The sequence below is a fragment of the Pristis pectinata genome, chromosome 16 (genome assembly GCF_009764475.1).
Source record: "Pristis pectinata isolate sPriPec2 chromosome 16, sPriPec2.1.pri, whole genome shotgun sequence".
NCBI lineage: Eukaryota > Metazoa > Chordata > Chondrichthyes > Rhinopristiformes > Pristidae > Pristis > Pristis pectinata.
Genome location: NC_067420.1, coordinates 39,201,510 through 39,228,995, shown reverse-complemented (window position 1 = coordinate 39,228,995; position 27,486 = coordinate 39,201,510). Strand labels below are relative to the sequence as shown.

The window sequence follows — 27,486 nt, the reverse complement described above, 5'->3', positions numbered from 1 at the left end:
TGTGTGGTCACCCTACTTGACAGTGGTGTGAACTTTCTGGCACTTCCTGTACAAAGTCTTTGGTTAACTGGACAAAATGTCTGGGGAACCACAGTTCTCAGTGAGGAAGTGTGGAGTGGAGTAATATTTGCCAGCAGAGCTGCAATCATCATGCCCTTTGAAAATGACTGACAGCTAAGCTGCACCACCTGGTGGAATTTAATGTAAAGAGCAGGGACAAAGAAGCACAGTAGCGAGCACTGGCTTCACATCAGGAGCACATTAACGTCCTGAAAATTGTTAATTTAATTTAGAATGTAGATTGTTAACTTAGAATCCAGTGGCAAATGTGCTTAAACAACCTTGCAGAGGGGCAACAGTGGAAGTGAAAGATGGGAAGGGAAACATTTGAGAGATAGAAACGAGTATTTAATTTCTCTTCAGGTTTACTGTCATTTGGTATCCCTGGTTGGATATGTTTACAGAGCTGGTTGAGTTTAATTTTTAATATAGTTTTTACAGTGAAGGCAAGTCCATGCTGCTGTTTACCGTCATTGTGAGCCATTGCTGTCCATCTAATGGTAGTTATCACTCCCGTTGCCAACCTGATTGGTAGCTATGGTGTTTGAGGGAGAATACCTCAGTGGTGTGGGTCAGGTGGATGACAATGCTACTTAGAGCACTTTTTTATTCATAGACATGATATTATGCCATCAGCATTTATTACACATCCTTAATTGTCTCCAGGGTGGTGGCAAGGAGCCATTGACTTCAGCTGCTCCAGGTGTGAAGTGTCTGGTGGCCCCTGGGAACCAGAAACCACAGACCACACTGCCCTTCCTTAGCCACCATAGTTCCTGAATGAAGGGAAGGTTCTGAAAAGATCTGCCACAGACATATTCTGTTCAGAAATCCTGGCTATTTCTCTGGCCTGAACCCAGTTTGCTTTTGTTTACTTTGCTGAATCATATAGAGCACTGAAACAGGCCTTTCGGCCCAACTCCTCTGTGCTGACCAAGTTACCTAACTGAGCTAGTCCCACTTGCCTGCATTAGGCCCATATCCCTCTAAACCTTTCCTATCCATGTACCTGTCCAAATGCCTTTTAAATGTCATAATTGTACCTGTCTCTACCACTTCCTCTGGTAGCTTGTTCCATATACCCACGAGGTGGGGTTAGATTGGGTTGCTGTGTGAAGAAGTTTCCCCTTAGGTCCCTTTTAAATCTCTCCCCTCTCAATTTAAACCTTCAGTTTTGGACTCCCCTACCCTGGGGAAAAGAATTTCCTTATCTATGTTCCTTATGATTTTATAAACTTCTATAAGGTCATCCCTCAGCCTCCTACATTCCAGGGGAAAAAAGCCCCAGCCTTCTCCTTATATCCCAAGCCCTCCAATTTTGGTAATGTCCTCGTAACTCTTTATTGCACCCTCTCCAGTTTAATGACATCCTATAGCAGGTTGACCAGAACTGTACATAGTAGTCCAAATGTGCTGCTGCTTTTCATCTGTAAACCACCATGCAGTCCACTAAGGAAAGCTATTGTGAGGAATTCTGGCATGATGACTAAAAGGTATGGTTGTCTCTCCCAACGTAAGCACCAGTCCCTTGAAGTTCACTAGGAGGACTTCGCGAAGTAGGCTGGGCTGGAACCAACTTTGCCTCATGTGAGTCCAGTGCCAGGTCTCTGACCAGTTTTATCTCATGGTGTTATGGAATAGTGGTTTTGATAAAACTGAAAGACTTGCTAGGCCATTTCAGAGGGTGGTTAAGAGTCAAACACGATACTGCGGGTCTGGGATACGAAGAGCAGATAAGGTAAGAAGAGTGTCCATTGGTTTATATGTGAATTAAGTTGATAACATTTTATTAGGGTATGTTTATTGGTGAGTGAGTTGTGTGTAAAGGCGAGTTTAAAATCTATTTATGGTCTTACTCGAGAACAAGTGACAGATGAACATTTCCCCTTCATTAAAAAATCAGAGGTGCTCAACTCTGGCTAAACTCCAGAAATGTGAAGTAATAAAATAAATTTTCCTTTTGATTCTATTAAAAGCATGGTCTAATGCAGAGTAGAGTTTCACACGGGCCTGTGGTCGTGCTGGGCATTTGTGAACAGTGTTATTCTTGCACTTAACAGTTATGTTTGCTAAATCCCAGGGGCTGAGTTGAGAGGTTTTATAAATATTATGACCACTATGTTGGCGACTGCTGTAAATGCAGAAACAGTTTGGGAGAATCTGTTGTTTTTTTTTTGCTAACCTTGGTAGTGGATTTTGAATAGTTGAAAAGATGCAGTAATTCTGGGTTTTAATGGAAGCTTTTTCATTTGTTAGCCCCAACTCCCTTAAACCACAAACTCATTCAAATTAAATAAAACAGCAGATTAGGAACTTAATCCTTCAAAAAGTTAAGCTTTTAAACCCTGATGGGAGTTTATTATAAAGCATTTGTCGGTGCTGTGATGAGACAGTCTCTCGAGTGATTTATAGTGCTAATATCCTTAACATCAGTCATGATCGTTTAAGAAAGAATGATATGTCCTTTTTGATGGAATAATTAACTGTACCTTAAATTAATTAACTTTGAGATTGTTGTGCAACAAACGTGATACCTGTTATCAAAGTGAACTTGCTGGGAGCAATGCATCTATCAAATTGTGTCTGTAAGCAGTCATTAACATGCACTCAGCATGTGGCCTCAATACCATCATCAATTCCATCATCCTGGGCAATGTACCTTTCCCTCAGCGCTATTATCTGTGTTAGGGAATCAGGATCAGGTTTATTATCACTGACGTATGTCGTGAAATTTGCTGTTTTGCAGCAGCAGTACGGTACAAGACATAAAAATTACTATAAGTTACCAATAAATAAATAAGTAGTGTGAAAGAGGAATAATGAGGTAGTGTTCATGGACAGTTCAGAAATCTGATGGCGGAGGGGAAGAATCTGTTCCTAAAACGTTGAGTGTGGGTCTTCAGTCTCCTGTATCTCCTCCCCTATGGTAGTAACAAGAAGAGGGCATGTCCCGGATGGTGAGGGTCCTTAGTGATGGATGCTGCCTTCTTGAGGCACCGCCTCTTGAAGATGTCCTCAATGGTGGGGAGGGTTGTGCCTGTGATGGAGCTGGCCGTGTCTGCAGCCAGGCGGTGATGCGACCAGTCAGAATGCTCTCCACTGTAGATCTGTAGAAATTTGCAAGAGTCTTTGGTGATATACCAAATCTCCTCAAACTCCAAATGAAGTAGGGCCGCTGGCGCACCTTCTTCCTGATTGCATTAAAGCGTTGCATCCAGGATAGATCTTCTGAGATGTTGACGCCAAGGAATTTGAAGCTGATCACCCTTTCCACCACTGACCCCTCAGTGAGGACTGGTGTGTGTTCTCCCGACTTCAGGAGCAAATTAGTGTTTATGCACTGAGAAATACCTGCTTGTGACTGACTTATTCACCATTCACTGCTTGAACAGATTTCTATTATAGAAGGACCTTCCCCTCCATGAGTGACTGACGATATTGCATCCCCCACTCATGAGAAGAAAGTAGTAAACTTGACACATGAGAAGAGCAGTCAAGTGCTTAGCAGCAGAATAATATGTACGCTCAGTGTGCTAGTTCTTAAATACCACAAATTATTCTTAAATTGTGCCAAACAGACACAAACATTAAATTTCTGGCATCGTGCCCTTTCTCATTTGCATGTCTGTGTGTTCATTACTTTGTAACTGCCTCTGGATTAATTTTCACAAGCTTGTCTATCACTTTCTTTCACAAGGCAAAAATGGAGGACGGGAAACTTTGGCAGCACTGCTTTCTTTAATTTCTGATGAATTGAAGTTGAGTAGAGTGTAGCTCTGGGTGAAGTGGGAAGCACCCATTTCCATGCTTTTCCATCACATCGTATCACCTTCCTCACACCCTCCCTCTAAAGGCATGAACTTCTGTTGCTATTTTGGGGTTGCACAGCGACACAATGGTAGAAAAGCTGCCGCACAACTCCTGAGACCCGGGTTCAATCCTGACCTCCAGTGCTGTCTGTGTGGAGTTTGCACATTCTCCCTGTGACCACGTGGATTTCCCCCGGGTGCTCCAGCTTCCTCCCACATCCCAAAGACATTTAGGTCAGTTAATTGGCCACTGTAAATTGCCCATAGTGTGTCAGTGAATGGTAGGAGAATAAAATGGGATTAATGTGGGATTAGTGTAAAGGGTACTTGATGATTGGCACACCCTCAGTGGGCTGAAGGGCCTGTGTCCATGCTGTATGACTCTATAAAGTGTTTATGTGCTCCATCGCTCCTCAAGTCTGATGGAATATTAATTTTAAAAATTCTGTCCAATTATTAATTTAATTACTGAAACAAAGTAGTACAGTTTGGCAATTCCTTTTTGTTTTGATGTAGGGAGCAATGGTCCTCAGAAATTCTGCGTTGAAAAAGTGGGGAAGGAAAACTGGTTACCAAGAAGCCACACCTGGTGAGTTGAGATTTTTCTGATAAGACTGGAAGTGGGAGCATATGCTGAAAATTACAGTATTCAATTCCATTTGCAACTCTTCAGATTTTTGAAGCAATCCATGACCTTTGCCAGAACATGAACAACTTTTCAGGCATGTGCTGATAAGTGGCAAGTATACTCATGCCATTCAATTGCAATGGCCGTATCTAAAAAGAGCCCAAGCTGTAAGATTCAATGGTATAACTATAGCTGGATCACCCACCATCTGTACTGACGGGGTCATTGTCCAGAAATCTAACTATAACAGCCATATAAATGCCGGGGCTAAAAGAGCTGGTCAGAAGCTAGGATTTCTTAAGCAAGTGACTTATCTGCTTGGTCCCCACAGTGTGAGGGACTGCTCTGCACTTGCCTCAAGAAGGTCCTTGCCATTGTGGACAAAGCAATCTGCTTGATTGGCGCCCCATCCGCCACCAAGCCCTTCCTTCCTCCAACACCAGAACAATATTGCTTCAAGTGAGTATCATCTAAGGAAGCCACTGTAGCAACTCACCAAGGCACTTCCTAATGGCTTGGTGAGTTGCTACAGTGCCTTTCATAGATGAAAGCCACTACCATGGCTTTTGTAATTCAGTCATAATAACTCAACAGCCTATCACTAGTCTCTTTCAGTGAATGGAGATGGATACTTCTCAGTCAAGAGCTTTTAGCTTTACTTGGACTTCCACCTCATTCCTGTCAAGATCACTAATTCCACTAAGATTATTAATAGTTCAGGAATTAATGTGGCAAGTATTTTAGGTGAATTTATTGTATAATTTGGTGTTTAACATCTTGTAGTGTTTACCTTTTGAAGTGAGTATCTCAGGAAAATGCCAAGTGTTAATAGAGTGCTTGCTTTTCCTCTAAACCATTTGGTAGCAGGAGCATCTCCACAGCAGAAACATTGCGGAAAAGTTAGTTCAGAATTGCTAACCCAGTTAGACCAGAGAGCTCAGCAGCTTCCCAAATCAATAGTTTTCTGAATTTCCATCACTGCAGAGTTCAATGTGCCACTAAAGAGCAACTTGACTGAATATTAAAGGGAAGGGTCAAGATCTGGTACTTCCTCTCCTAAAACACAATCAGCTATGCACTGTTGTATGATGGTGCCTGCAATGAACAAGAGAAACCATCTTGTGCACATGCACTCACTATCTCTCTTGTGCAATGTCTCTGTGAATCAGACTGATTTGAAAAGCAGAAAGGTAGCTCCCTGTCTTGGGGAGAGAAGTCTGAATGTAAGACAGGGAGGGGTGGTACTTATGGCATGAAACAAATGAGGCAAAAGTAAGGGAAGAAGGAAATGATTTTTTCTGTAGAAAATAAAATGGCTTTAATGAGCTGTAAGGTACAGTTAGAATCACTGAGAGGTGAGCATCTTAATGTATGATTGAATTTCACCTTGCCTTGCGTCATTGTGCCTCTGATCTTTTTTTTGTCTGTTGCACCTTTCCTTTATAGTTTCAATCGTTTGGATCTGCCGCCTTACAAGAGCTTTGAGCAACTGAAGGAAAAGCTGTTGTTTGCGATAGAAGAAACTGAAGGATTTGGACAAGAGTAACTACCATGTCAGAAGGGAGTTAATGTGCTGTCTGTTATTTTAAGGGGCTTTGTAACGAGGAATGCATTTCCATTTCTTGTGCTTTCTTTCCAGTAGACATCTGTTTAGCCAGACATGTCAGGGCAGACTATTTGTGTCAGAAACCCTGTGGGAAATGGCTGTAAGGCTTTGTCTTGGCTTTGTCTCTCTATATTTGCAAGCTGAAAAACCTGATATAATGAGGAAATTGTACATGTTCAAATAGAATTAATGTGCTGTGATAAACAGCTTAAACTGCAGTTTGTTCACTTGCGTTGTATTTGAAGGAACAACCAGGCTGATCTTACACGAACAGCAATACAGTTGGCTGCTATTTGTAATTTAGTGAGCTGGTTGATGAGGCTTTCCTAGATCTGATTGCATCATGCAGTTGAGGCTAAAGCAGGGCTAGAAAACTACCCAGGCTGAATTGAGAAGCAAACCATGACAGAGTAAATCTACCCTTAAAGGGAAAGGGTTTTTTGATTGCAATGTATTTATCATTTGCTCTCTGATTGCAATGTATTTATCATGGTTCATTACTGCTTCATCACCTCCCCTACTCGCACTTCCTCCTTTTACCTCTCCAATAACTCGTCTTTGTCACAGGATTTATTTATATTTAATTTTAACAAGTTGCAAACAATGTTCTGAATTCTAATTCAAGTGTTGCAAGGCTGAGGGTGTCCTCTCCAGATGAGAAATTCCTATTGAAGCAGGTTCTCCCATTTTGCTGATGATTAGTGGTTAGAGGCCAGTGTACTGTCAGTGAACAGATGTCTGCTGTGTATTTTTGTACCTTTTATTGATTTTCTTTTAAAGATCATTACCTGTAAAGAAACCTGCAACAATAGTACTCATGATGTTATCCTGAATCTAATCCACCTCCTCCCTGCAAAGGGTGGTTGGAAAGCAGAGGTCTCTGCCCTGTATTTTAAAATGAATGCAAAAAATAGCTGAGTTACATAGCTCTAGTTTTATAGAGCATGACTGGGGAATGTTTGTGGTATTTGTGTACTGACATACCTGATTCTGGAACGTCTGCCCAATATAACATTGGCTTCAGCTTGAGCTCCCTCCCCACCCCCGCCTCATTCTTTTAGGTTTTGCCAGTATAACTGGCAAGTGACTTCTCTGAGGGTGTTTTATAGTAACCAGTCTCTCTCACGTAGCACCCAAGGTAGCATTGGATCAAGCAACTTTTCTACTACTTTTCCCCCCATCTTGTTTTAGAAGACAAACTGTTAGCAGGATACGGCACTTTGTAAGAAGGATCTGTTTTGAAGTTTCTGAACTCTGGGATGTGGAAGGAAAATATGCCCTAAAGCAGTAGCAATCAAAGGTAACTTTTCAGAGTCCATGTCCTCATGTGGTTATTTTTACGGCCAGGACTAACTGTACAGCATTTTTACTTTTGCCTGGGAATGTTTGCTTTTTGTGAACTTGCTGCTTTCTGGAATCACACCATCTCTTTACTGCTCATCTCATTCCTTGGAAGATGAACTTCAAAATGGTCCCAGCAGTTTATTTGGGATATTCGTATCGATTGAATTAACAATTCCTACCTTGCCTCTGCTTCACTTCAGCATTTTATAGTTTCCCCTTTTCTATTCTAATTCCAAACATTTCCTGTTCACCCCAGGTACAATCGCCATATACCCAGGCAAAAAAATTCAAGTGATTTCATCTAGAGCCTATTATGGATAAAAGTGTCCCTTAACAGGGATAAAATGTACCTACCCCAAAATTATCTCTTAAGGATTGTATCATTTTGTATTCTAAATTGTGCTAAATAATTTTGAGCCCAATAATGGTATGAAATCTCCACAGCAAGTTTACCATGTCTGATCGTCATCTAGTGTGCTGCTGCTGTGAAGTGTGTTTGAGGTTCTGTGTGGACAAATTTCTGCTTAGCCGTGATGTCCTCCCGCATCAGATTTCCTCTGAAGAATCACTGGTTAGACTTGCACTCTACCACCTACCAAGAAGCTGGAGGTGATGGTTGACAATTGGTTTAGGGAAAGGTGGAAGGAAACTGACTTGCACAAGACAGCAGTGGGAAGGAACATGCTATATGTGACCATTTTCTTCTGTGCTGCACTGTTAAATAGAGCTGTGATTATTACAAGGGCTTTGGTGCATAGTGGAGTAGTTGCATCTCCCAATGATGCTTTGAGGTTTCCCAGCTGCTTAATTTGGAAAGATGCAAATTACTCTAGTTTATAAAAACATAAAGAAGTGGTACAAGACATGCATCTTGTGAGAACAAATGAGGTACATGGTGTCTGAGGGAACTTCACTGACCAGTTATTTATCTCACTGGCCTGCGTTATTCAATTTGCAACTGATTTGTAAAACAAAACGCATTATACCACTTCAGTAGAATTGGCACCCTTTTCTCACCATTCTCCTGCTCCATTCTCCACAAGGTTATATGTAATTGTATTTCATTGTAAATTGGCAATTCATACAGACCAGGCATTGCTGGGTGCAATAACTCTGAGGGGAAGGTAGTCAAGGTCGCTGCCAACTGGCCTAATTGCATTGGGGCATTAAGGGGAAATTCATCTGTGCCTGTGCGCATGTGTCTTTTGAAGACCTGGCTGAACTCTGCTTTGTATTCCATACTCAAAATGGTCTCTGCATCTGCTGCCCAAGCTCAAGTGGAAAACAGTAGCTAAGGTCGAGACTGCTGGTGTGATGGAACTTCTTCAACAAAAGACCAAGTGCTTTCAGGATAGGACAGAAGAATGTTGGGTTATGGAAATTCAGTTGTCTTACTTTTCACTAAACCAGTTCTTAAATCAAGGTTATATGTGTAATATATTGTGTTAACATTGGTTACGAACTGTATGTATAGGATACGAGAGGTAGTTTTTTTGTTAAAACCTGAATGTTTTAATGAGTTTTTGAATTCAGTTTGAATTTGTAACTGTGGCTCTGGCTTTAACCTTGAAACCAGCATCCCCTAGGCTTGTTGATAAGTGCATGTTCAGAGATTGTGAAGTCCCACATTGACTGATCCACGTTGGAGTACATTAATTGGCCTCTGACTGTGCTGTGGAGGGAAGATTTGGTTTTGTTTGCTGGTTATTGGCCAGTAAAAGTCTTTGCTGGGCAAGACAGGTGTGGACTTTGTGCCTGGAGGGCATGACCAAGAGCAGTCTTCCCCATTTGCTCATAACTGCTGTATTGGCTCATGATGAATAACCACTGCTGAGATACCTGAAGTCCCAATGAACCATTCCCCTGCAGGAGTTGGCACCTGAGGTTAACATTCTCATTTTGAAAGCAATACAAACTCTGTGGAGCCCGCTTCAACAAACTTAACAATTAAACAGGCTATTGGTCTGTAGCTGTGCAAAATTGACAGGCTGGTTTATAGTCACCGTTCTTAAGTCCTGGACCTTGTAACCCACACTTTAGCTAGCTTGACCTATGTGCGCCTCGCTCTGGGGCTCTGCACACTCCTACATCGAATGGGAATCTCTGTGTATTGATTTCTCAGGCATAGTGGAGCTTGGATTTTCTATGAGTGATCGCCACCTGATGAAGCAAAGAAACCACTCTCTGAGGCTGTGTTTCTTGTGCTGTTTTTGCAGTCCGTCATTGGTGTATCTATTTCTGAGATGCCAGTTAGCTGGGTTAAAGATCTGTTGTTTACCAGACAAATGTACTTAATGTTAACAGGTGGAATTATTGGGGCAACTGAACATGGCACCTTCCTTACAGGCCAGTTTTGTTGCTCCGTAGTCTTGATTAATATTTAACAACCTCTGTGTAATCTTGTGCGATGTACTTCACAATAAATAGCTAGAATACTGAGAACGCAATAAGTAAATGTAAGCTAATATTAAACATTAAGCTCCCATTAAATGTGAATAAATAATTGCTGGACATTTTTGGAATGCATGTGCTGTGCTAGGCAGCACCTTTCCATGATTTTTTTTCCCTCTATCCCTTGCCACCTGGTTGCCACAAATAAACTGTTCCACATAGCACAGAACAAGAATCTTGGTGCAATTTTTTTCTAGGCCAGCAAGCAACACAGTTTCAGAAAAGTGAGATGTGGCAAGGTGCTTTATTCCAGTCGGTGTTTGCCCCCCTCTCCCCTTGCCACTCCTGCTCCTTGCTGCTTTTGGGAAAATGCCACACCTGTGTTAGCCTGACACTTCCTCTTGTCTGACACAAACTGCTTGTTAAATCCCAGCAGTACCATGTATATGTAGATACGGTGACTTGCAGCTGAAGACTTAAACCCCAAGTAAGGGATTTCCTGTTCCTGTTAACCAGGCTGATCCAATTAACAAAGTGAAATGTTCCTTCCATTTGACTGAGCAAACTACCATTCACCTGAAGGACAATTTATTGATGCACTAACCCCATCAATAACCAGTCCATTAGGAGATGGTACTGCTTAGTCTTCAGAGTTGTGAAGTGGAGTACAGTTTGCAAATTCTGTTCATGGACAGGCTTAAATTTTATTGATTTAAACTTTATTCCTGATTAGTGGGAAGCCATGCTTCAATTGAAATAATTGCTTGGGGTTTATTAGCATTGTTTTAACAGTTCTAACCAGTCCATGCAACGTGCTGTTTAAACCAAAACAGTTATTGAAATAATACAGGGACCTAATTCACCCACGATGGCAGTGAGTTAGTTCAATAGGTGCCCATCATAAACTGCTTTTCTGTAACGCTGCTGCTCATTGTTGCTAAGGCTATTTGGGGCAAATAGTTTTGTTCTGTGGTGGGGGAGAATGGATACAGATTTCTGGCTTGTACTTCAGTTGAACACACAGTAAAAAAAAAAGTCCCTGCTGAGCTAAATCACAATTCATCCCAAACCTAGACAATTGAATGTAGTTTTCTCATTCTGATGAGTTGGTCTACAGGTGTATATGACAAAATTAAACACATAAGGATAACTTTCATGCCTTCACCACCCCCCTTCCTGTTAGCACATTAGCTTGTAAATACACATGCTGCAGCTCTCACTTCCCCACCACCTCAACAGTAGTTTGTAATGGGATGCTTGGTATAATTGTCAGTGGCTCGCTTGCTAAAGGCAACACATAAATCAGTTGTGTAGATCAGATAATTCCTGGCTTGTTCCGCTTTTGTTGACCTTGGGTGGCGGGGGGATGGATGGTAAAAATTCCTCCTCCCCCCCCCCCCCCCCCCCCCCCAATATGCTTAAAAACCTAATTGCTACCATGTTCCACTAAGCAAGCCCTGCTGAAGGTAGTTTTGTGTGAAAGTCTGGGTGTTTGGGAAGGCTCACTTGGGCGGTGTGTTCTGTGGAATTGTATCCTGATGGGACTCAGCGTCAAGCAGAGGAAGAGCAAAAATGTGGCTGGAATGTGTTTGATTGGGTACCTGACAGCCTCTAGACGTGAGGAAAGCAAGAAGGGAAATTCCTTTGTGGCTGTATGTCCACCATTTTGTTCAGGAAATAACTGGAATCTGAAGCCAAGGGTGCTGCACTTTGATTTTATAGTTGCGCATCGTAAATTTATCCACTGTGATATCAATAAGAAACCCTCTCATCCTATCTGTATAATGCATTGTCATCTGATGATGATTTGAAGTGGTTTGGAGGCTTGACAAAGACTAGGCTCAGCTACTTATCCAATGGTAATAGCCTGGAGATTTTAAACCCTTTTTTTCTGACTTAGGGTGGCAGAATAGAAAAAGCCAACAGGTCTGTATCCAGCTTTCTTCCTCTGCCCCCTTGTTATAATCACAACCATGCTAAAGCAGGATGTTTAGGTAAAATAGCATCTAAAGGAATTTGAAAGATTCCCCCCAGCTCCCCACCACCCCCGATGTGCATTTGCAGTAATTTGTCTGCTCATTCTATCTATCAAATATTAGAAGTTTCTGATGAACAATCTAAAATATGCAATGCATCTGCACAGGTATCAGTTCATTTTTTTTTACTTGTTAAATGAAATTCAACATTTTTCATGTTATGAGTGATGACACTTGATTTTGAATGTAGTGTTAAAAACCAAATAATTAGCAACCCAGCTCCCTATGTTTGCAGCAAATGGTTGAAACCTTCCTTTGTCTCCACCTGTAGGGAACCAAATTCCTTTCAGAGTTTTGCCTACTTAGCCTTCCATAATGTTGCATCAACCACTCAAATATCCATTGGATAATTGCTGTGTGATGGTCTTTCACTCATATCCTCCTGTGTAAGTTTCTCATAGTTGTATAAATAGCACTGATTACTTTGATTTGAAATTAAAATGTCTTGGGTCTTTTAAATAACTAGCTTAGAAGTATTTACAAGTAAATTCTAAGGAAATTTAATAGATGTTATTTCTGAATCTGCAACGTAATTTAAAGAAATCTGGAAATTGTCATTCAGATCTTTGAGCTTTCTACATCGTGTTAATTTCCACTGTATGATATCTAAGGATTGTAAATCATGTTAATATTTCTGTGTTTAATCATTTTTGTAAAGCTGAATTTGATTGTTCCAGAAATAAGTTAAGGCTAATATGGTAATTCTGACCTCTTGGCACAAGCTTCTTATCCTGTTTACCTATGTAAAAATAGTTAACATTGTATAAAAAAAAATTAAAAGCTTCTCAACTGTACAGAAAACATGCTGCTGTGTGTGTTCCTTTTTGGGTTTGGATAGATTACTAGAGCATAGTGATTAAGTAACTGGACTAGTAACCTGTTGATCCTGAGATGTGTTTGAAATCCAGCAGCAAAGCTGGGAAATTTTAAATTCTAATAATTAAATCGGTACTTTTGGAAAAACTAATATCACTAGTGATGAAACTACTGATTGTCATTAAAACCCTATGTGCTTCACAGATGTACTTTTGGAGACGGAAGTCTGTCCTTGTACAGTCTGAATCCTGAACTGCAAATGCAGATGACCTAAAGCTCCCCTCTTAACAGCCCAACAGGGTTCTCCATTTGGATAATAAGTGCTGGTCTTGCCAGTGCCATCCACATCACCTGAACAAAGACACTTCAATGAATTTTTTCACTGGTTCTACGTGGATAAAGACGGTTGCATAGTTATTGGACTTTATGCAAAGACCAGACAGGTGCAACCAGAGGAGGGAAATTTAAATTCAAAAAATCAAATTTGGGGGGAAAAAGTTAATATCTGAAAAGGTGGCATGAAACTGCAATATTGTTGTAAAAACACTTGTCTACACCTAATGTGCTTCAAGAATGGAAACCTACCTTTCTTATCCTGGCCTCTGATTCCAAAACCCCATTGTGGTTGCTTCTCAGTTGGCCTCTAAAATGAGGAGCAACACACAAAATGTGCTGGAGGAACTCAGCAGGTCAGGCAACATCTATGGAGGGAAATGGACAGTCGACATTTTGGGCCAAGATCTTTCATCAGGACTGGAAAGAAAAAGGGCAGAAGCCAGAATAAAAGGCCCAAAATGTTGACTCTTTATTTCCCTCCATAGATGCTGCCTGACCTGCTGAGTTCCTCCAGCACTTTTTGTGTTGCTCCAGATTCCAGCATCTGCAGAATCTTTTGCCTCTTAAAATAAGGAAACATTTTTCTTTCAGGAGTGGAAGAGGTCTGGACCTTTCTGCCTGATAGAGCTGTCGAGGCAGAAACCATCCTTGCATTTAAACAGCATTTGGCTGTTTACTTCAAGCTGTGATGTTCAAGGCTATGGACCTAATGCTGCAAGGTGGGATTAGATTGGGTTGCTGTTTTTATGGCTGGCAAGAATACGATGGCTTCCTTTGACATGTAAATTTTCTGTGAATCGATTCTGGGTGCTAGATTTTGGGAGGGCAGAATTTGACACGGTACTGTGGTCAAACATTTTAATTAAAAACAAAATGCTGGAAGCACTCAGCAGACCAGACAGCACCCATGGAGAGAAAAACACACAAAAAGCTGGAGGAACTCAGCAGGTCAGGCAGCATCTATGGAGGGAAATGGAGAGTCGATATTTCAGGTCGAGACCCTTCATCAGGACTGGGCCTCAACCCGAAATGTCGACTGTCCATTTCCCTCCATAGATGTCTGACCTGTTGCGTTCCTCCAGCTTTTTGTGTGTTGCTCGAGATTCCAACATCTGTTGTCTCTTGTGTCTCCAGAGAGAGAACGCCAAGTTACAAAGAGTTGCACAGCACAGAAACAGGCCCCCCTGGCCCATCACATCTGTACCGACCACCAAGTGCCCTTTTACACTAATTCCATTCTACTCTCCCCACATGCCCACCAACAGCTCAGATTCTACCACTCACTTACAAACTAGGGCTAATTTACAGTGGCCAATTAATTTACTACCCTGCATATCTTTAGGATGTGGGGAGAAGCGTGCAAACTCCACACAGACAATACCGGAGGTTGGGAGTGAATCCACTGAGCCAAAGGCACTTCATCAAGACTTGGTAATGTTAGAATACAAACTTTAAATTGCAGAGAAGAGGGAGGGGCGGAGAGATCAAAGGCAGTGTCTGTGCTAGGGTGGGGTAGAAAGTTGATCATTTTTCCTCATGCACTTTTGCACTCAATTGCAGTTATTCCGTTCCTCCTGGAGAATTGCAGTGATTCCGTTCCTCCTGGAGATCCTCCTGGATAAACCAATGACGGCTACTCCATGCGAACGGAGCGGTGCAGCCCTGGACGTCAATCACAGCAGCAGCTGCCCATTCATGAAAAGAATGGAGCTGCGCGCTGACGTCGTGGCGCCCTCCTCGGCGCTGACTGGCGCAGCCGGGCTGTCAATCAGCCCGGGAGTCCCGGGGAAGGTGATGTCATTGCCAGCCGAGGGCCGGTGCGCAGGCGCGGTGGACGGCAGCCGGCTCCGGTGAGAGGCGACCGGGGAGATGGTGAGTTCTGAACGTCAAGTGCAGCCGTGGAGGGGGCAGCCCGGGGGTGGAGGGGGGCAGCAAGCACCGAGCCAAGGCGGGGGGCAGCTTGCTGCAATATATTGCAACTACCTGCATTGCATCATTAGTCGAACCTGTTTATATCCTTCCCTTGCAACATGGCCATGGCTTGGGCGTTGGTGTCTCCTTAATTAGCACAAAAGACCAGTCAAATGATGCGTGAGAACTGGACAGAGACGTGCATGTCCTTAATATTGGGATCCACATGACGGTGATGCATATTTTTGACTGACTTTGTTCAGGTTAAAAGCTCCTCTGAGGTTGAAGCTCTTTGCATCTCTTGGATATCAGGAAATTAAAAACCTTCACAGCGTCAACAGTGTTGCAGAACACGGCTACAACGGGCTATTGCTTCACAAGTACAATGCAGAGGAATGTTTGTGATGGGCTGGGGTTTATATTACGAGCAACCTACTCTGCTGATAATTGACAGTGTGAGTGTATTTTAGAGGACACTACAGCACAGTACAGGACCTTCGGCCCACAATGTTGTGCCGACATTTTATCCTGATCTAAAATCTATCTAACCCTTCCCTCCCACATAGCCCCCCATTTCTCTGTCATTCATGTGTCTATCTAAGAGTCACATAAATGTCCCTAATGTATTTGCCCCCACAACCTCTGCCGGCAGTGCATTCCACGCACCCACCACTATCTGTGTAAAAAAAACTTACCCCTGACATCCCCCTTATATCTTCCTCCAATCACCTTAAAATTATGCCCCCTCATGTTAGCCATTGTCACCCTGGGAAAAAGTCTCTTGACTGTCCACTCAATCTATGCCTCTTATTATCATGTACACCTCTATCAAGTCACCTCTCATCCTCCTCCTTTCCAAAGTGAAAAGCCCTAGCTCACTCAACCTATCTTCATATACCTGTGATCTCTGTTCCTCAACCCCTCTGCCAAAGGGAACTGCTTCCCCCATCCACTCTGTCCATTTGATAGCCTTCTGTCAAATCCCTTATCGAAAGAAAACAGTCCCAGCCTCTCTAGTTTATCCTTGTGGTCTCTCATCCCAGAAACGAGCTAGGCCTTTTCTCTTTGGAAGAAGGTATAAGGGGGATGTCAGGGGTATGTTTTTTACATAGTGGTGGGTGCATGGAACATACTGCCTGCAGAGATTGTGGGGGCAGATATATTAGGGACATTTAAGAGACTCTTAGATAGACACATGAATGATAGAAAAATAGGGGGCTATGTGGGAGGGAAGGGTTAGATAGATCTTGGAGCAGGATAAAATGTCGACACAACATTGTGGGCCGAAGGGCCTGTACTGTGCTGTAGTGTTCTATGTTCTATTCTGATAAGGTGCTGTCTGGAATTGAACACAACGCTCCTGCTGAGGCCAGATCAGTCCTTTATAAAGATTCAGCATAACTTGCCTCTTTATATATCCTATGCCTCTGTTGAAAAAGCCCAGGATTATTTTATTTAATTCATATGTAGTTTTTGTGCATCTCTATAAGACCAATGTGTACTGCCCTTGATTAATTACTGTTGCAAAGGTGTTGATGAGGTAGAAATTGTGTGGTCTTTGACCCTTCTGCAGTGCTGTTGGGATGAGTGAGTGTGGGGGGTGCTGTAGGTTACAGAAGGTGTGGATACCAATTCTTTGTGAGGATTTACAGCACCAGTTCCCCAGCCCCTGGGGAGGGTTTCCTGTCGGAAAGTCTGCAACAAAGGGCCCCCTCCTCCTCTCCCCATTTCCCCCCTGTCCAGCCATTTCCTTGAGAAGGAGCAGACTGCTCGCACAGCCATGGGTCCCCCACCCAAGACTCCTCTTCGCCATCACAAAGATTGCCCACTTCCATCTCCACTACTCCACCTACTTTGTCCCGTCCAGTGCGCCCTGTGCCCCAGCCAACGCTTCCATCAGTGGGTCAACCATTCCAGCATCCCATTCGCCCCTGCTCACCTCAACTCATTTCCCTTGGTGCCACTCGCTCATCATCCAAGTCGAGTCGAGTTTATTGTCGTGTGCACAAGTACGGTGAGGTGCAGACACAATGAAAAGCTTGCAGCGGCATCACAGGCAGGTAGGTACAGACATCACACACAGAATATAAATTATATGAGGCTGAGGAGAGAGGGGTAAAAAGAAAAGACTGCAAAAACAAGACCTTAGTGCAAAAAAAAACGACACGGAGACAATTCCATGGCAGTGCAGGAGGTGGTCTGTAGTGTCCCATTGCTGAGGTAGGGTAAGGGTTGTGCAGGTCAGTTCAAGAATCCAGTGGTTGTAGAATCCCTTCCTGTTGCTCCCCTTGACCCTCCAAAAAATCAAGTTCAAATTCTAATTCGATTTGAAACCCCCTTGATAACGCTCTGCCCTCCTTCCCTCCACTCTCGCTTCCCTTGTTGATTTGAGGATCGGGTGTAACACATCTAGTCCCTTATCTACTGGGCCACTGGGGAGGAATCTGAAAATCATGCCTGGGCCCTTCAGAATTTATCTATGTTATCTCTCTTTTCAGGCTGAAGTTGAAGAAACCCTGAAGAGAATTCAGAACCAGAAAGGTGTTCTAGGAATTATTATTGTCAATGCAGAAGGTATTCAGAACAGTTTTTTTTTCTGCAGTTTACTTTGAGTCAGATCTTTCCTGGTTCATCATTACTGTGGTTCCTTTTAATAAAACTTTTTACATCAGGTTATGCTGATGTTCCCCTGCGCAATGAAAATCGTATTTTAAAGAAATCTGTCAAAACCATGATGAAATGATGTAATTGGGACTGGTATTGCTATTGGTTTATTATTGTCATTTGTACCAGGGCCAATGAAAAACGTGTCTTGCATACCGTTCGTACAGATCAATTCATTACACAGTGCATTGAGGTAGTACAGGGTAAAGACGATAACAGAATACAGAGTAAAGTGTCACAGCTACAGGGAAGTGCATTGCAGGTAGACATAAGGTGCAAGGTCAAACAAGGTAGATTGTGAGGTCAAGAGACCATCTCATTGTATAAGGGAACTAACTGTTCAGTAGTCTTATCACATAATTAGGACTAGGTACAAATGCTCTGATCTTACTGAAGTTTAGGGCTATACTCCTTGAAATTGAAAGATCATGCTGTTGAATTTTTAAATTTCTAACAATGGGGTGGAGTGAAGAATTGTTTCCCTAAATTCTTTGGAAAAAAAAATTAACTCAACTTTCATTCTCAACCTTGCATTTATCAGACATCTTTGACAAATCCAGGTTGTTGAGCTTGTAGGGCTAAATGACCTGCTTCTGTTAATTCTGTTCTTAAAATGGCACCACTGCATGTTGAAAGTCAAAGCTGAGTTTATTGTCATATGCACAAATCCATGTATACACAGGTGTAACAAAAAGCTTACTTGCAGCAGCATCACAGGCACATAGCATCAGAGACAGAACGCTCACAAGAAAAAACATAAATGAAGTATAAATTCTCCATGAAGGAATTAAACAAATGTGGTTATTTGTGGGTGACAACCAGAAACTGGCCTCAAAACCCAGCCAGTCCCCTTCACGGGGGAAAGGAAGGTGAATGTGTCAGATCCACGTGATAAGATGAGATCTCTTTATTAGTCACGTGCACATCAAAACACACAGTGAAATGCATCTTTTGCGCAGAGTCTTCTGGGGGGCAGCCCGCAAGTGTCGCCACGCTTCCGGTGCCAACATAGCACGCCCACAACTTCCTAAACCCGTACGTCTTTGGAATGTGGGAGGAAACTGGAGCACCCGGAGGAAACCCACGCAGTCACGGGGAGAACGTACAAACTCCTTACAGTCAGCAGCTGGAATTGAACCCTGGTTGCTGGCGCTGTAAGGTGTTACGCTAACCCTGGTGATATTCATACCTAGGAACTTGAAACTCTCAACCATCTCCACCTCAGGGCCAATGATAAATACAAGGGTGTGTGCTCTGCACCGCTTCCTGAAGTCAATGACTTTTTTTTTTGTTTTGCTGACACTTGAGGAAAAGGTTGTCTTGACATCATGGTTCTCTGTCTCCTTTCTTCACTTTGTCTTGTTGTTTGAGATCTGTTGGATTCGACTGTTTTAAGTAGTTTCTTAACATGTATAGTGTTTAATACACCTCAAGTGGCTGCACAAGGAATGGCCACTTCCTAGCTTATTGGTTCGTCCATCAGGTGAATGCATGTTTCCTCATTGGTTGGCTTGGCCACAGGTATCTAATAGGTTTCTTGATTGGACCATTGTTAGCTAAGGAGTACCTCTTATCTCAGGTATAAAAGGTGTTGTTTTTTTTTGTTAATCTCTCTCTTGCTCTCCTCCCCTACCCCTGGCCTTCATGTGACTCCAGCCAAATATGGCTCCATCAGGATTTGTTCAAGGACGCAGTTGCACTGTGTAAATTGTGTTTCCGTCAAAAGTGCGACAGCTATTGTTCAGACACCTTGTAAAGGAGCAGCTATTTTAAGGTATCATCTTGCTGCTAACGCACAGTTTACTGTCATCAAGTTAAAGTGGCTGGGAGAAATTCCTATCCTCGGTTCTCTCATTGTGAAGGTGAGAAAGGTATGTTAATTGCTGGGTGGGACATACACAGTCTCCAATTAAACCTTAATGTCAGGTAAAGCCTGGCTACCTTACCCAAACCTAACCGGACCCGATCATGGGTCAGGCTTGGGACAATTGACAAAAATCTAACAAGTGTCAAGTTCAGGTCAGGTTTAGATTGGCTGTGGTTGGGTTGGGTTGTGTTTCAGTTTTCTATCTGAGTGGACTTCTGATGTAAGAGTCCCCAGGGAGAAGGGAAAGGCAGTGGGAGTCAAAGGTGAACGGTGCAGTGTTGGATTCAGTGGCTAGGAATTTATATGTGCAAGTTCAAGTTCATTGTTGTCATAAGCAGACATACACAGGGTATAAACTGCCATGAAAATTAGCTTTCTGCAGCAACAGCTCAGTACATTATATACACGACCAACATGAGTTAACATAAACTTAACATTTATACATAACTTGCATGTGCACAAAAATAAAAAACAAAATGAACACAATGACACCAGTGCGATATTGAGAGGGTAAAAGAAATGTAGTCTGAGGTAGTGTTAGGGTTTTTCAGGTCAGTTCAAGAACCTGACGGCAGTGGGGAAGAAGCTGTTGTTGAACCTTGAAGTAGAACACAGAACATAGAACAATACAGCACAGGAACAGGCCCTTCAGCCCACAATGCTGAACTAACAAAACTAGTAATTAAACACCTAACTAAACAAGTACCTTCTGCCAACACCATGTCCACATTCCTCCATTCTCTGCACATTCATGTGCCTATCTAAGAACCTCTGAAATGCCTCTATCGTATCTCCCTCCACTACCACCCCTGGCAGTGCATTCCAGGCAACCACCACTCTTTGTGTAAAAAAAAACCTGCCCCGCACATCTCCTTTGAGCTTTCCCCCTCTCACCTTAAATACATGCCATCTAGTATTAGACATTTCGACCTTGGGAAAAAGATACCGGCTGTCTAATCTCATGATCTTATAAACCTCTATCAGGTCTCCCCTCAGCCTCTGCTGCTCCAGAGAAAACAAACCAAGTTTGTCCAACCTCTCCTTATAGCACATGCCCTCTAATCCAGGCGGCATCCTGGTGAACCTCTTCTGCACCCTCTCCAAAGCCTCCACATCCTTCCTATAATGGGGCAACCAGAACTGAATGCAATACTCCAGATGCAGCCTAACTAGAGTTTTACAAAGCTGCAACATAACTTTCTGACTCTTAAACTCAATGCCTCGACTAATAAAGGCAAGTATGCCATATGCATTTTTTATCACCCTATCAACTTGTGCAGCTACTTTCAGGGAGCTATGGACTTGGACCCCAAGATCCCTCTGTACATCAATGCTGTTAAAGGTCCTGCCATTTAATGCGTACTGTCCCTTTTACATTTGATCTCCCAAAGTGGAAAAACCTCACACTTGGCCACATTAAACTCCATCTGCCATTTCTCTGCCCATATCTGGAACTGATCTATATCCTGCTGTAACCTTTGGCAGTCTTCTACACTATCCACAGCCCCATCAATCGTTGTATCGTCTGTGAACTTACTAACCCACCCATCCACGTTTCAATCCAAGTCATTTATGTACGTATATTGTAAACAGTACAGATCCCTGTGGATCACAACTAGGTGTGGGTCTTCAGGCTCCTGTACCTCCTGCCTGGTGGCAGCATTCGAGAAGAGGGCATGGCCTGGGTGGTGGCATACCTGATGATGGATGTCACCTTTGCGAATCCAGAATTAACATCCGGATGTTTTTAACATGACTTAATCGACAGATGGGTCGTCGATAGTGTTACCAGTTCTGGATCAACAGCCCGGAGGTCATTGGCATGACTGAAGGAACAGTCTTGAGGAGCCAAATGGCCTTCTCCTGCTTCTATTTCTTATGTTCATAAAATGGCACCATTGCATGTTGGATTCAACAAATGTGTTCACTTGTGGGTTGGCAGCGGGAAACTGGCCTCAGAACCCAACCAACCCCCTTCAGGAAAGGGGAAGGGAAGAGAATGTGTCAATCCCACAGGACCTGGTCTTCATGAGACTCCAGTACACCATTGGCTTCTACCAGGGATTGCCTAAACACACAATTGCACCGTGTCAATTGAATTTCTGTCAAAGGTACAGCTGATTTGGAAAGTAAGTTCCAAGTGTTAATACCTAGCGTTGCAAGACGTTCAGTGATCCTAGCATCAAGCAATTGGGTCAAGTATAAACCCCACCGGTCCACTTCGACCCCTCTTCCTCTTTCATTAGGCCACCCTCCCATCCCTTCCCCCCTCCCTCCCTCACGTGCTCCCTCTTCAATGCACATTGGAGCAATTAGAAATCCCTGCTCTTCTTTCCAATGTAAGATTGGACCTTGCACGAGTGTTAATGACTCAACCTTAATGTGTCTGCAAGCATTTAGTAGCATATTTCGAGGCTGAGAGGAGAACATGGGTGCCAGCAATGTTTATTGGAATCAAGATGTCTGAGTGTATCAGGCCTCGACTTTCCCCATGAGAGCATAAGTTTACAAAATCATGAGGGAGCATAGATAAGGTGAATAGCCACAGTCTCTTCCCCAAGGTAGAGGAGTCCAACACTAGAGGACATAGGTTTAAGATGAGAGGGGAAAGATTTAAAGGGAACCTGAGAGGCAAGTTTTTCATACATTTGGACAGGTACATGGATAGGAAAGGTTTAGAGGAATATGTGCCTAATGGGACTTGCCTCAGGCAACTTGGTCGGCATGGACAAGTTGGGCCGAAGGGCCTGTTTCCATGGCATTTATAGCACCATGATTCCATAATAGAATTTGTCTCAGTTTGTCCATTCCTCAAGATAAGATCTTAAGATATCTTTATTAGTCACATGTACATCGAAATACACAGTGAAATGCATCTTTTTGTGTAATGTTCTGGGGGCAGCCCGCAAGTGTCGCCACGCTTCCAGCGCCAACATAGCGTGCCTAACCTGTACACCTTTGGAATGTGGGAGGAAACCGGAGCACCCAGAAGAAACCCACGCAAACACGGGGAGAACATACAAACTCCTTACAGACAGCGGCCAGAATTGAACCCAGGTCGCTGGCGCTGTAAAGCGTTACGCTAACCGCTACACTACCATGCCTGCCCGTTCAACCAAAAACCAAACCAACCAAAAACAACCAAAAAGCTACATGTCTACTTCAAACTTCACCTTGAATCACGCTGAATATTAACCACGACTATGTTTTTCTGCATAGAACCTTCTCTGGTTTCATTCTCATTGGCTCTGTAAAGACATGATGTTCCATCCATTTACACATGTCTCACATAAATAATTTCAAAGAATGAGGCCATTCAGCCCACTAGGTCCCAACTCCTGTCCCTTCACTCCAATCCCCCCCTCATCTTATCTCCCTGTAGTCCTGCAATGTATCCTCTTTCACATGCCCACCAACCTCCCCCTTGGATCTGCGGCCACCTGCCCACACACCAGAGTTAACTTACAGCGGCCAGTTAAACTTCCAGCTCATCTTTGGGATGTGGGAGGAAACTGGAGCACCCGGGGGATATCCACGTGGTCACAGGGAGAACATACAAATGCCGCACAGTGAGCACCTTGAGGTAGAGACCCACCTGGGTCATTGGAGCTCTGAGACAGTCGCCCACTCTGACTTGTCTGCGAAAACATTTCCTCGTCTGCTAGCTGTATGTTCCCAGAGTTAAGTTTAAATTTTCAGCCACTGGTCGGGGGCAACACAATGGCACAGCTGGTAAGAGCCACTGCCTCAAAGTACCAGAGACCCGGGTTCAGTCCTCACCTCGGCGACTGTATGGACTGTGCACGTTCTCCCTGTGACTGGGTGGGTTTGCTTGGGTGCTCTGGTTTCTTCCCACATCCCAAAGACATGCAGGTTGGTAGGTTAATTGGCCACCGTATGTTGCCCCTGGTGTGTGGGTCAGTGGTAGAATAGTTGATGGGAATGTAGGGAGAATAAAATAATGGGATTAATGTAGGATTAGTGTGGGTCAGCACAGATTTGATGGGCTGAAGGACCAGCTTCCATGCTGCACCTCACTACAGCTCTATGAAATGTCAAGTCAAGTTTATTGTTCTGTGCACAAGTACAGTGACTTACAGGTTCAATGAAAAACTTGCTTGCAGCAGCATCACAGGCACGTAGGTACGGACAACACACAGAACATAAATTATACAAGACAGTGGGAAAAAAAGCACAGACTGTGTCAAACAAGACATTAGTGCAAAAAAAAATGCGGCAGTGCAAGTGGTGGTGCGTAGCGTTCTGTTGCTGAGGTAGGGTTAGGGTTGTGCAGGTCAGTTCAAGAACCTGATGGTTGTAGGAAAGTAGCTGTTCCTGAACCTGGTGGTGTGGGACTTCAGGCTTCTGTACCTCCTGCCCGACGGTAGCAGCGAGAAGAGGGCATGGCCCGGATGGTGGGGATCCTGGATGATAGATGCTGTCTTCTCGAGGCAGCGCCTCCTGTAGATGCTGTCAGTGGTGGGGAGGGCTGTGCCCGTGATGGACCGGGCTGTGTCCACTACTCTCCGCAGCCTCTTGTATTCCCGTGCGTTGGATTGGCTGTACCACGACATGATGCAACCGGTCAGCATTTCAGAGTTAGCCTCTCTATATTAACCTTTCTTCCCAGCAGCTGGCACCTGACTGGTGAGAAGGCTTCTAACCTTGTGTGTGTATCCCAACATCTAGGTATCCCCATCAGGTCAACCATGGACAACACAACCACTGCTCAGTACGCGGGACTTATCCATCAGCTGTCTGTAAAAGCCAGGAGCACCATCCGGGATATCGATGCACAGAATGACCTCACCTTCCTCAGGATCCGGAGCAAGAAAAATGAGATTATGGTTGCACCTGGTAAATGCATTTTACTTCAATCTGTCCACTGGCTTATTTTGAGTATCCTTCCTCCAGAGCTCAGTCTGCTCCTGCAGGGGCCAACAAGTGAGTGCCGGTGGTCACACAGACAGCCATTGGTCACTGGCCAACCTCTGAGAAAGTTCAGGTATCTGGAGAGGGGGCTGTCATTCATGGTGACAACTTCCTTCCTTTCTTGCCCTCCTTGAAACTTACCATTCATGACCGTCAGGGGAAGGAAACACTGGGAGTGAAATGATGTCGTGGATTAAGCATTGAACAATGTGGTGCTCCTGTGCAGAAGAACATGGGAAATTTATCCCCTTGGGCCTTTTCACACCTGATCCCCATTTCCCTGATTCCCCCTAGTGTTTAAAAGACACTTGGACGGTTAAATGGATCAAAAAAGTTTAGAGGGATACGGGCCAAATGCAGGCAAATGGGACTAGCTCAGGTAGGCACCTTGGTCAGCATGGACAAGTTGGGCCGATGGGCCTGTTTCTGTGCTGTGAAACTCTTAAAAATCTATCGATTCAGCAACTGAATTTCAATACCCTTTTGGGGGAAGAGTATTTCAAGGTCTTGTAGCCGTTTCGTGAAGAAACTTCTCCTGGCCCTTGGTCCTGAATGGTGAACCCCATCTCCTGAGACCATGCACCCAACCAGAGGAGACAACCCCTCGACATCTACCCTGCCATTCCATCTCAGACTCTAGCAGTGCAGGAGATATTTCTTCACTCAGAGGGGTTTGTAAAGTGTAAGTGCCACAAAGGAAGGGAGGGATCTCTGGTTGTCTTCCACAGACTAACAACAGAGATCTACTTTATCTTTAAATATATATTATGAATAAAGTATATATAGTAAATACAATTGTACCATCAATTTCCTACATTCACTTACGATGTGTCAACACCACTTGTGTCTCCTCCTTAATGTATGTGTGAGGTGTTTGAGACGTTGTTACCCAGAGCATAGACCCTCAGTGACCAGAGGTGGCACGACCTTAGATTGTGGTCCTTGCCCACAGAACCTTTGCGGTGGCTGCACTGAGCTTCGGCGTGTCCCTGTGGCACACTACAACGTCCCAGTTGACAGCATTCACTTAGCGGGCATCTGGAAGACCAACCAATGTGCACTAAATTACCAGAGAATATCAGCATTTTACTAACGTGTTGTGCTTTTATGACCCTCTTTCCCTTTCAGATAAGGAATATTTATTGATTGTCATCCAGAATCCCAGCGAATGATCTCCGCATCATTGCCTCGGGCAGATCTCCTGAACAGTGTCAAGCCAGCAGAAATTGCACATTTACCTGGCAGTGTTAAATACTCCACAAACCCAGTCCAGCCAGAACACCACTCCCTGCTGCCTATCTCCCGTGCTTCCCTGATGCCTCTCCTGAGCCTCTGTATCTTTCCCAAGTGACTGAATAGGTCCGGTGTTTAATTGACCAGCAAGTTGCTGCCGGTAATTGGTCATGTGTTTACTGATTTACATTTGGTATCCATTAACCAATCAAGTCTTCAGTAAAGGCTGTCTCATTCTCTTTGCTAGACTACAGATACCATTGGTGGGTATTGTCAATAATTACTTATACTACATTCTCTTTAGGGAAATGGAAGGCAAACGCTGGCTTAAACTGCAGCATTTAACAAGTAACAGTCTCAATAAAGTAATAGCACTTTGTATCATGGAGAGCTATTTTCATGTTAGCGTGGGATCTGGTTAAGGTTGTGACCAACATATTTGGAAAGGAGGTTGGAGAGGCGCAATTCATCTTGTAAATCAAACAGGGATATTTTTGGATTGGAAAGAGCTAGTAACCGAAATGAGTAACCCTTGTGGTCCCAGGGATTTAGTTTTTGCCTCTTCATTCTTTCTGAAATATTTGAAAGAAGATGCTCAATGTGTATTGGCGGTTTGGACCGGTTGCAATTTGCAGGATGGGAGGGTGAAGGGGAAAGAGGGAGACTCATGTAAAAGATCAATGTGCTTTTTTTAAAAAAATAAAGACCTTGCTCCCATAAAGGTTTCACAGAACATTTTGTTCTCAGTTTTTTATTCTTTGGGTCTCTGTGCCTGCGGAGGTGTTAAAACAATACTCATTGTCCCAGTGGAGGTCTGGTAGGAAGGGAGTTGGAGGTTTGGATGAGGCATTCCTTCATAGAACCATGTACAACTGCATCCACTCTCCACCGGCACCACACATCAGGATCCCTCATCTGGGCTCCAGGCTAGACGAGGCGAAGGTAACTACCGGCTTCAGAACCGCTCTCTGTTGTTTTTATTTCAGATTTCCAGAATCTGCAGATTGTTGATTTTCGGTATCAAACATTGGTGTTCGGGGAGAGTTGAATCACATCACTAGGAAGCAAGAATGGCAAGCAGTTAGGAAGGCAGTGGGAAGCTGGCCTGTATTGCAAGGGGTATGGAGTACACAAGAGTGGGAAAGCCTTGCTATGACTGTACAAGACACTGGAAAGGTTTGGAAGGATATGGGCCAAGCGTGGGCAAATGGGACTGGTTTGGATGGCCATCTTGGTTGACGTGGACCACTGTTTCCATTATCGTATGACCCTATGCTCGCATGGGGGGAGGGGGGGGTGGTTTCAGTGAACAGGATCACCAGGCAGCTGAGCTCAGTATTATTCAGCCTAATCCCCTCACACATCAAGTGGGAGAGATCAGCTTGGACTCGGTTGACAACCCTATGGCTTTGTGCCAAAAGACCGGGCTGTGTCCGCAACACATCCGCCTGAACACAACACAGTTTGGAGTCACCTACACACTCCTCCCACTGATTCCCCTCCCGACCTCCTGCCCTTGATTCCACGCTCCGCCTTCCTCTCCTATCGGATTCCATCATCTTCGGCCCCTTTGTCACTTTCACCCGTCACCTCCCGGTTTGTGTCGCTACTCCCACACCCCCTTCCCCCATCTGCCTATCACCCCTCCTCACCTGGTCTTGCTCCACCCCTTCCCTCCATCTCTCTATACCGGCTCTCTCCCCTCTATCTTTCAGTCCAGATGAAGGGTCTCGACCCGAAACAGCAACTGTTCATTTCCCTCCACAGATGCTGCCTGACCCGCTGAGTTCCTTCAGCTTGTTGAGGGTTGCTCCAGACTCCAGTGTCTGCACTTTGGAGTTGCAGTGGCTAAA

The 27,486-nt window shown here is 43.9% G+C and overlaps 2 protein-coding genes across 2 annotated transcripts in view; both read left to right on the top strand.

Moving 5' to 3' along the window:
• The window catches only part of LOC127578704 (E3 ubiquitin-protein ligase Itchy-like), a 91,746-nt gene extending 79,077 nt beyond the window's left edge, over nucleotides 1-12,669 (top strand). Inside the window, 2 exon segments of the mRNA XM_052031026.1 lie at nucleotides 4,386-4,458; nucleotides 5,944-12,669. Of these exon segments, the coding sequence (XP_051886986.1) occupies nucleotides 4,386-4,458; nucleotides 5,944-6,043 (173 nt within the window). The 3' untranslated portion in view covers nucleotides 6,044-12,669.
• Nucleotides 12,670-14,810: 2,141 nt separating this feature from the next.
• LOC127578809 (dynein light chain roadblock-type 2) lies at nucleotides 14,811-26,366 on the top strand. The gene is made up of 4 exons (XM_052031277.1): nucleotides 14,811-14,898; nucleotides 17,436-17,511; nucleotides 24,158-24,325; nucleotides 25,529-26,366. Exons 1-4 carry the CDS (start codon nucleotides 14,896-14,898, stop codon nucleotides 25,570-25,572), a joined length of 291 nt encoding a protein of 96 aa, XP_051887237.1. The 5' UTR covers nucleotides 14,811-14,895; the 3' UTR covers nucleotides 25,573-26,366.
• The last annotated feature ends 1,120 nt before the right edge of the window (nucleotides 26,367-27,486 follow it).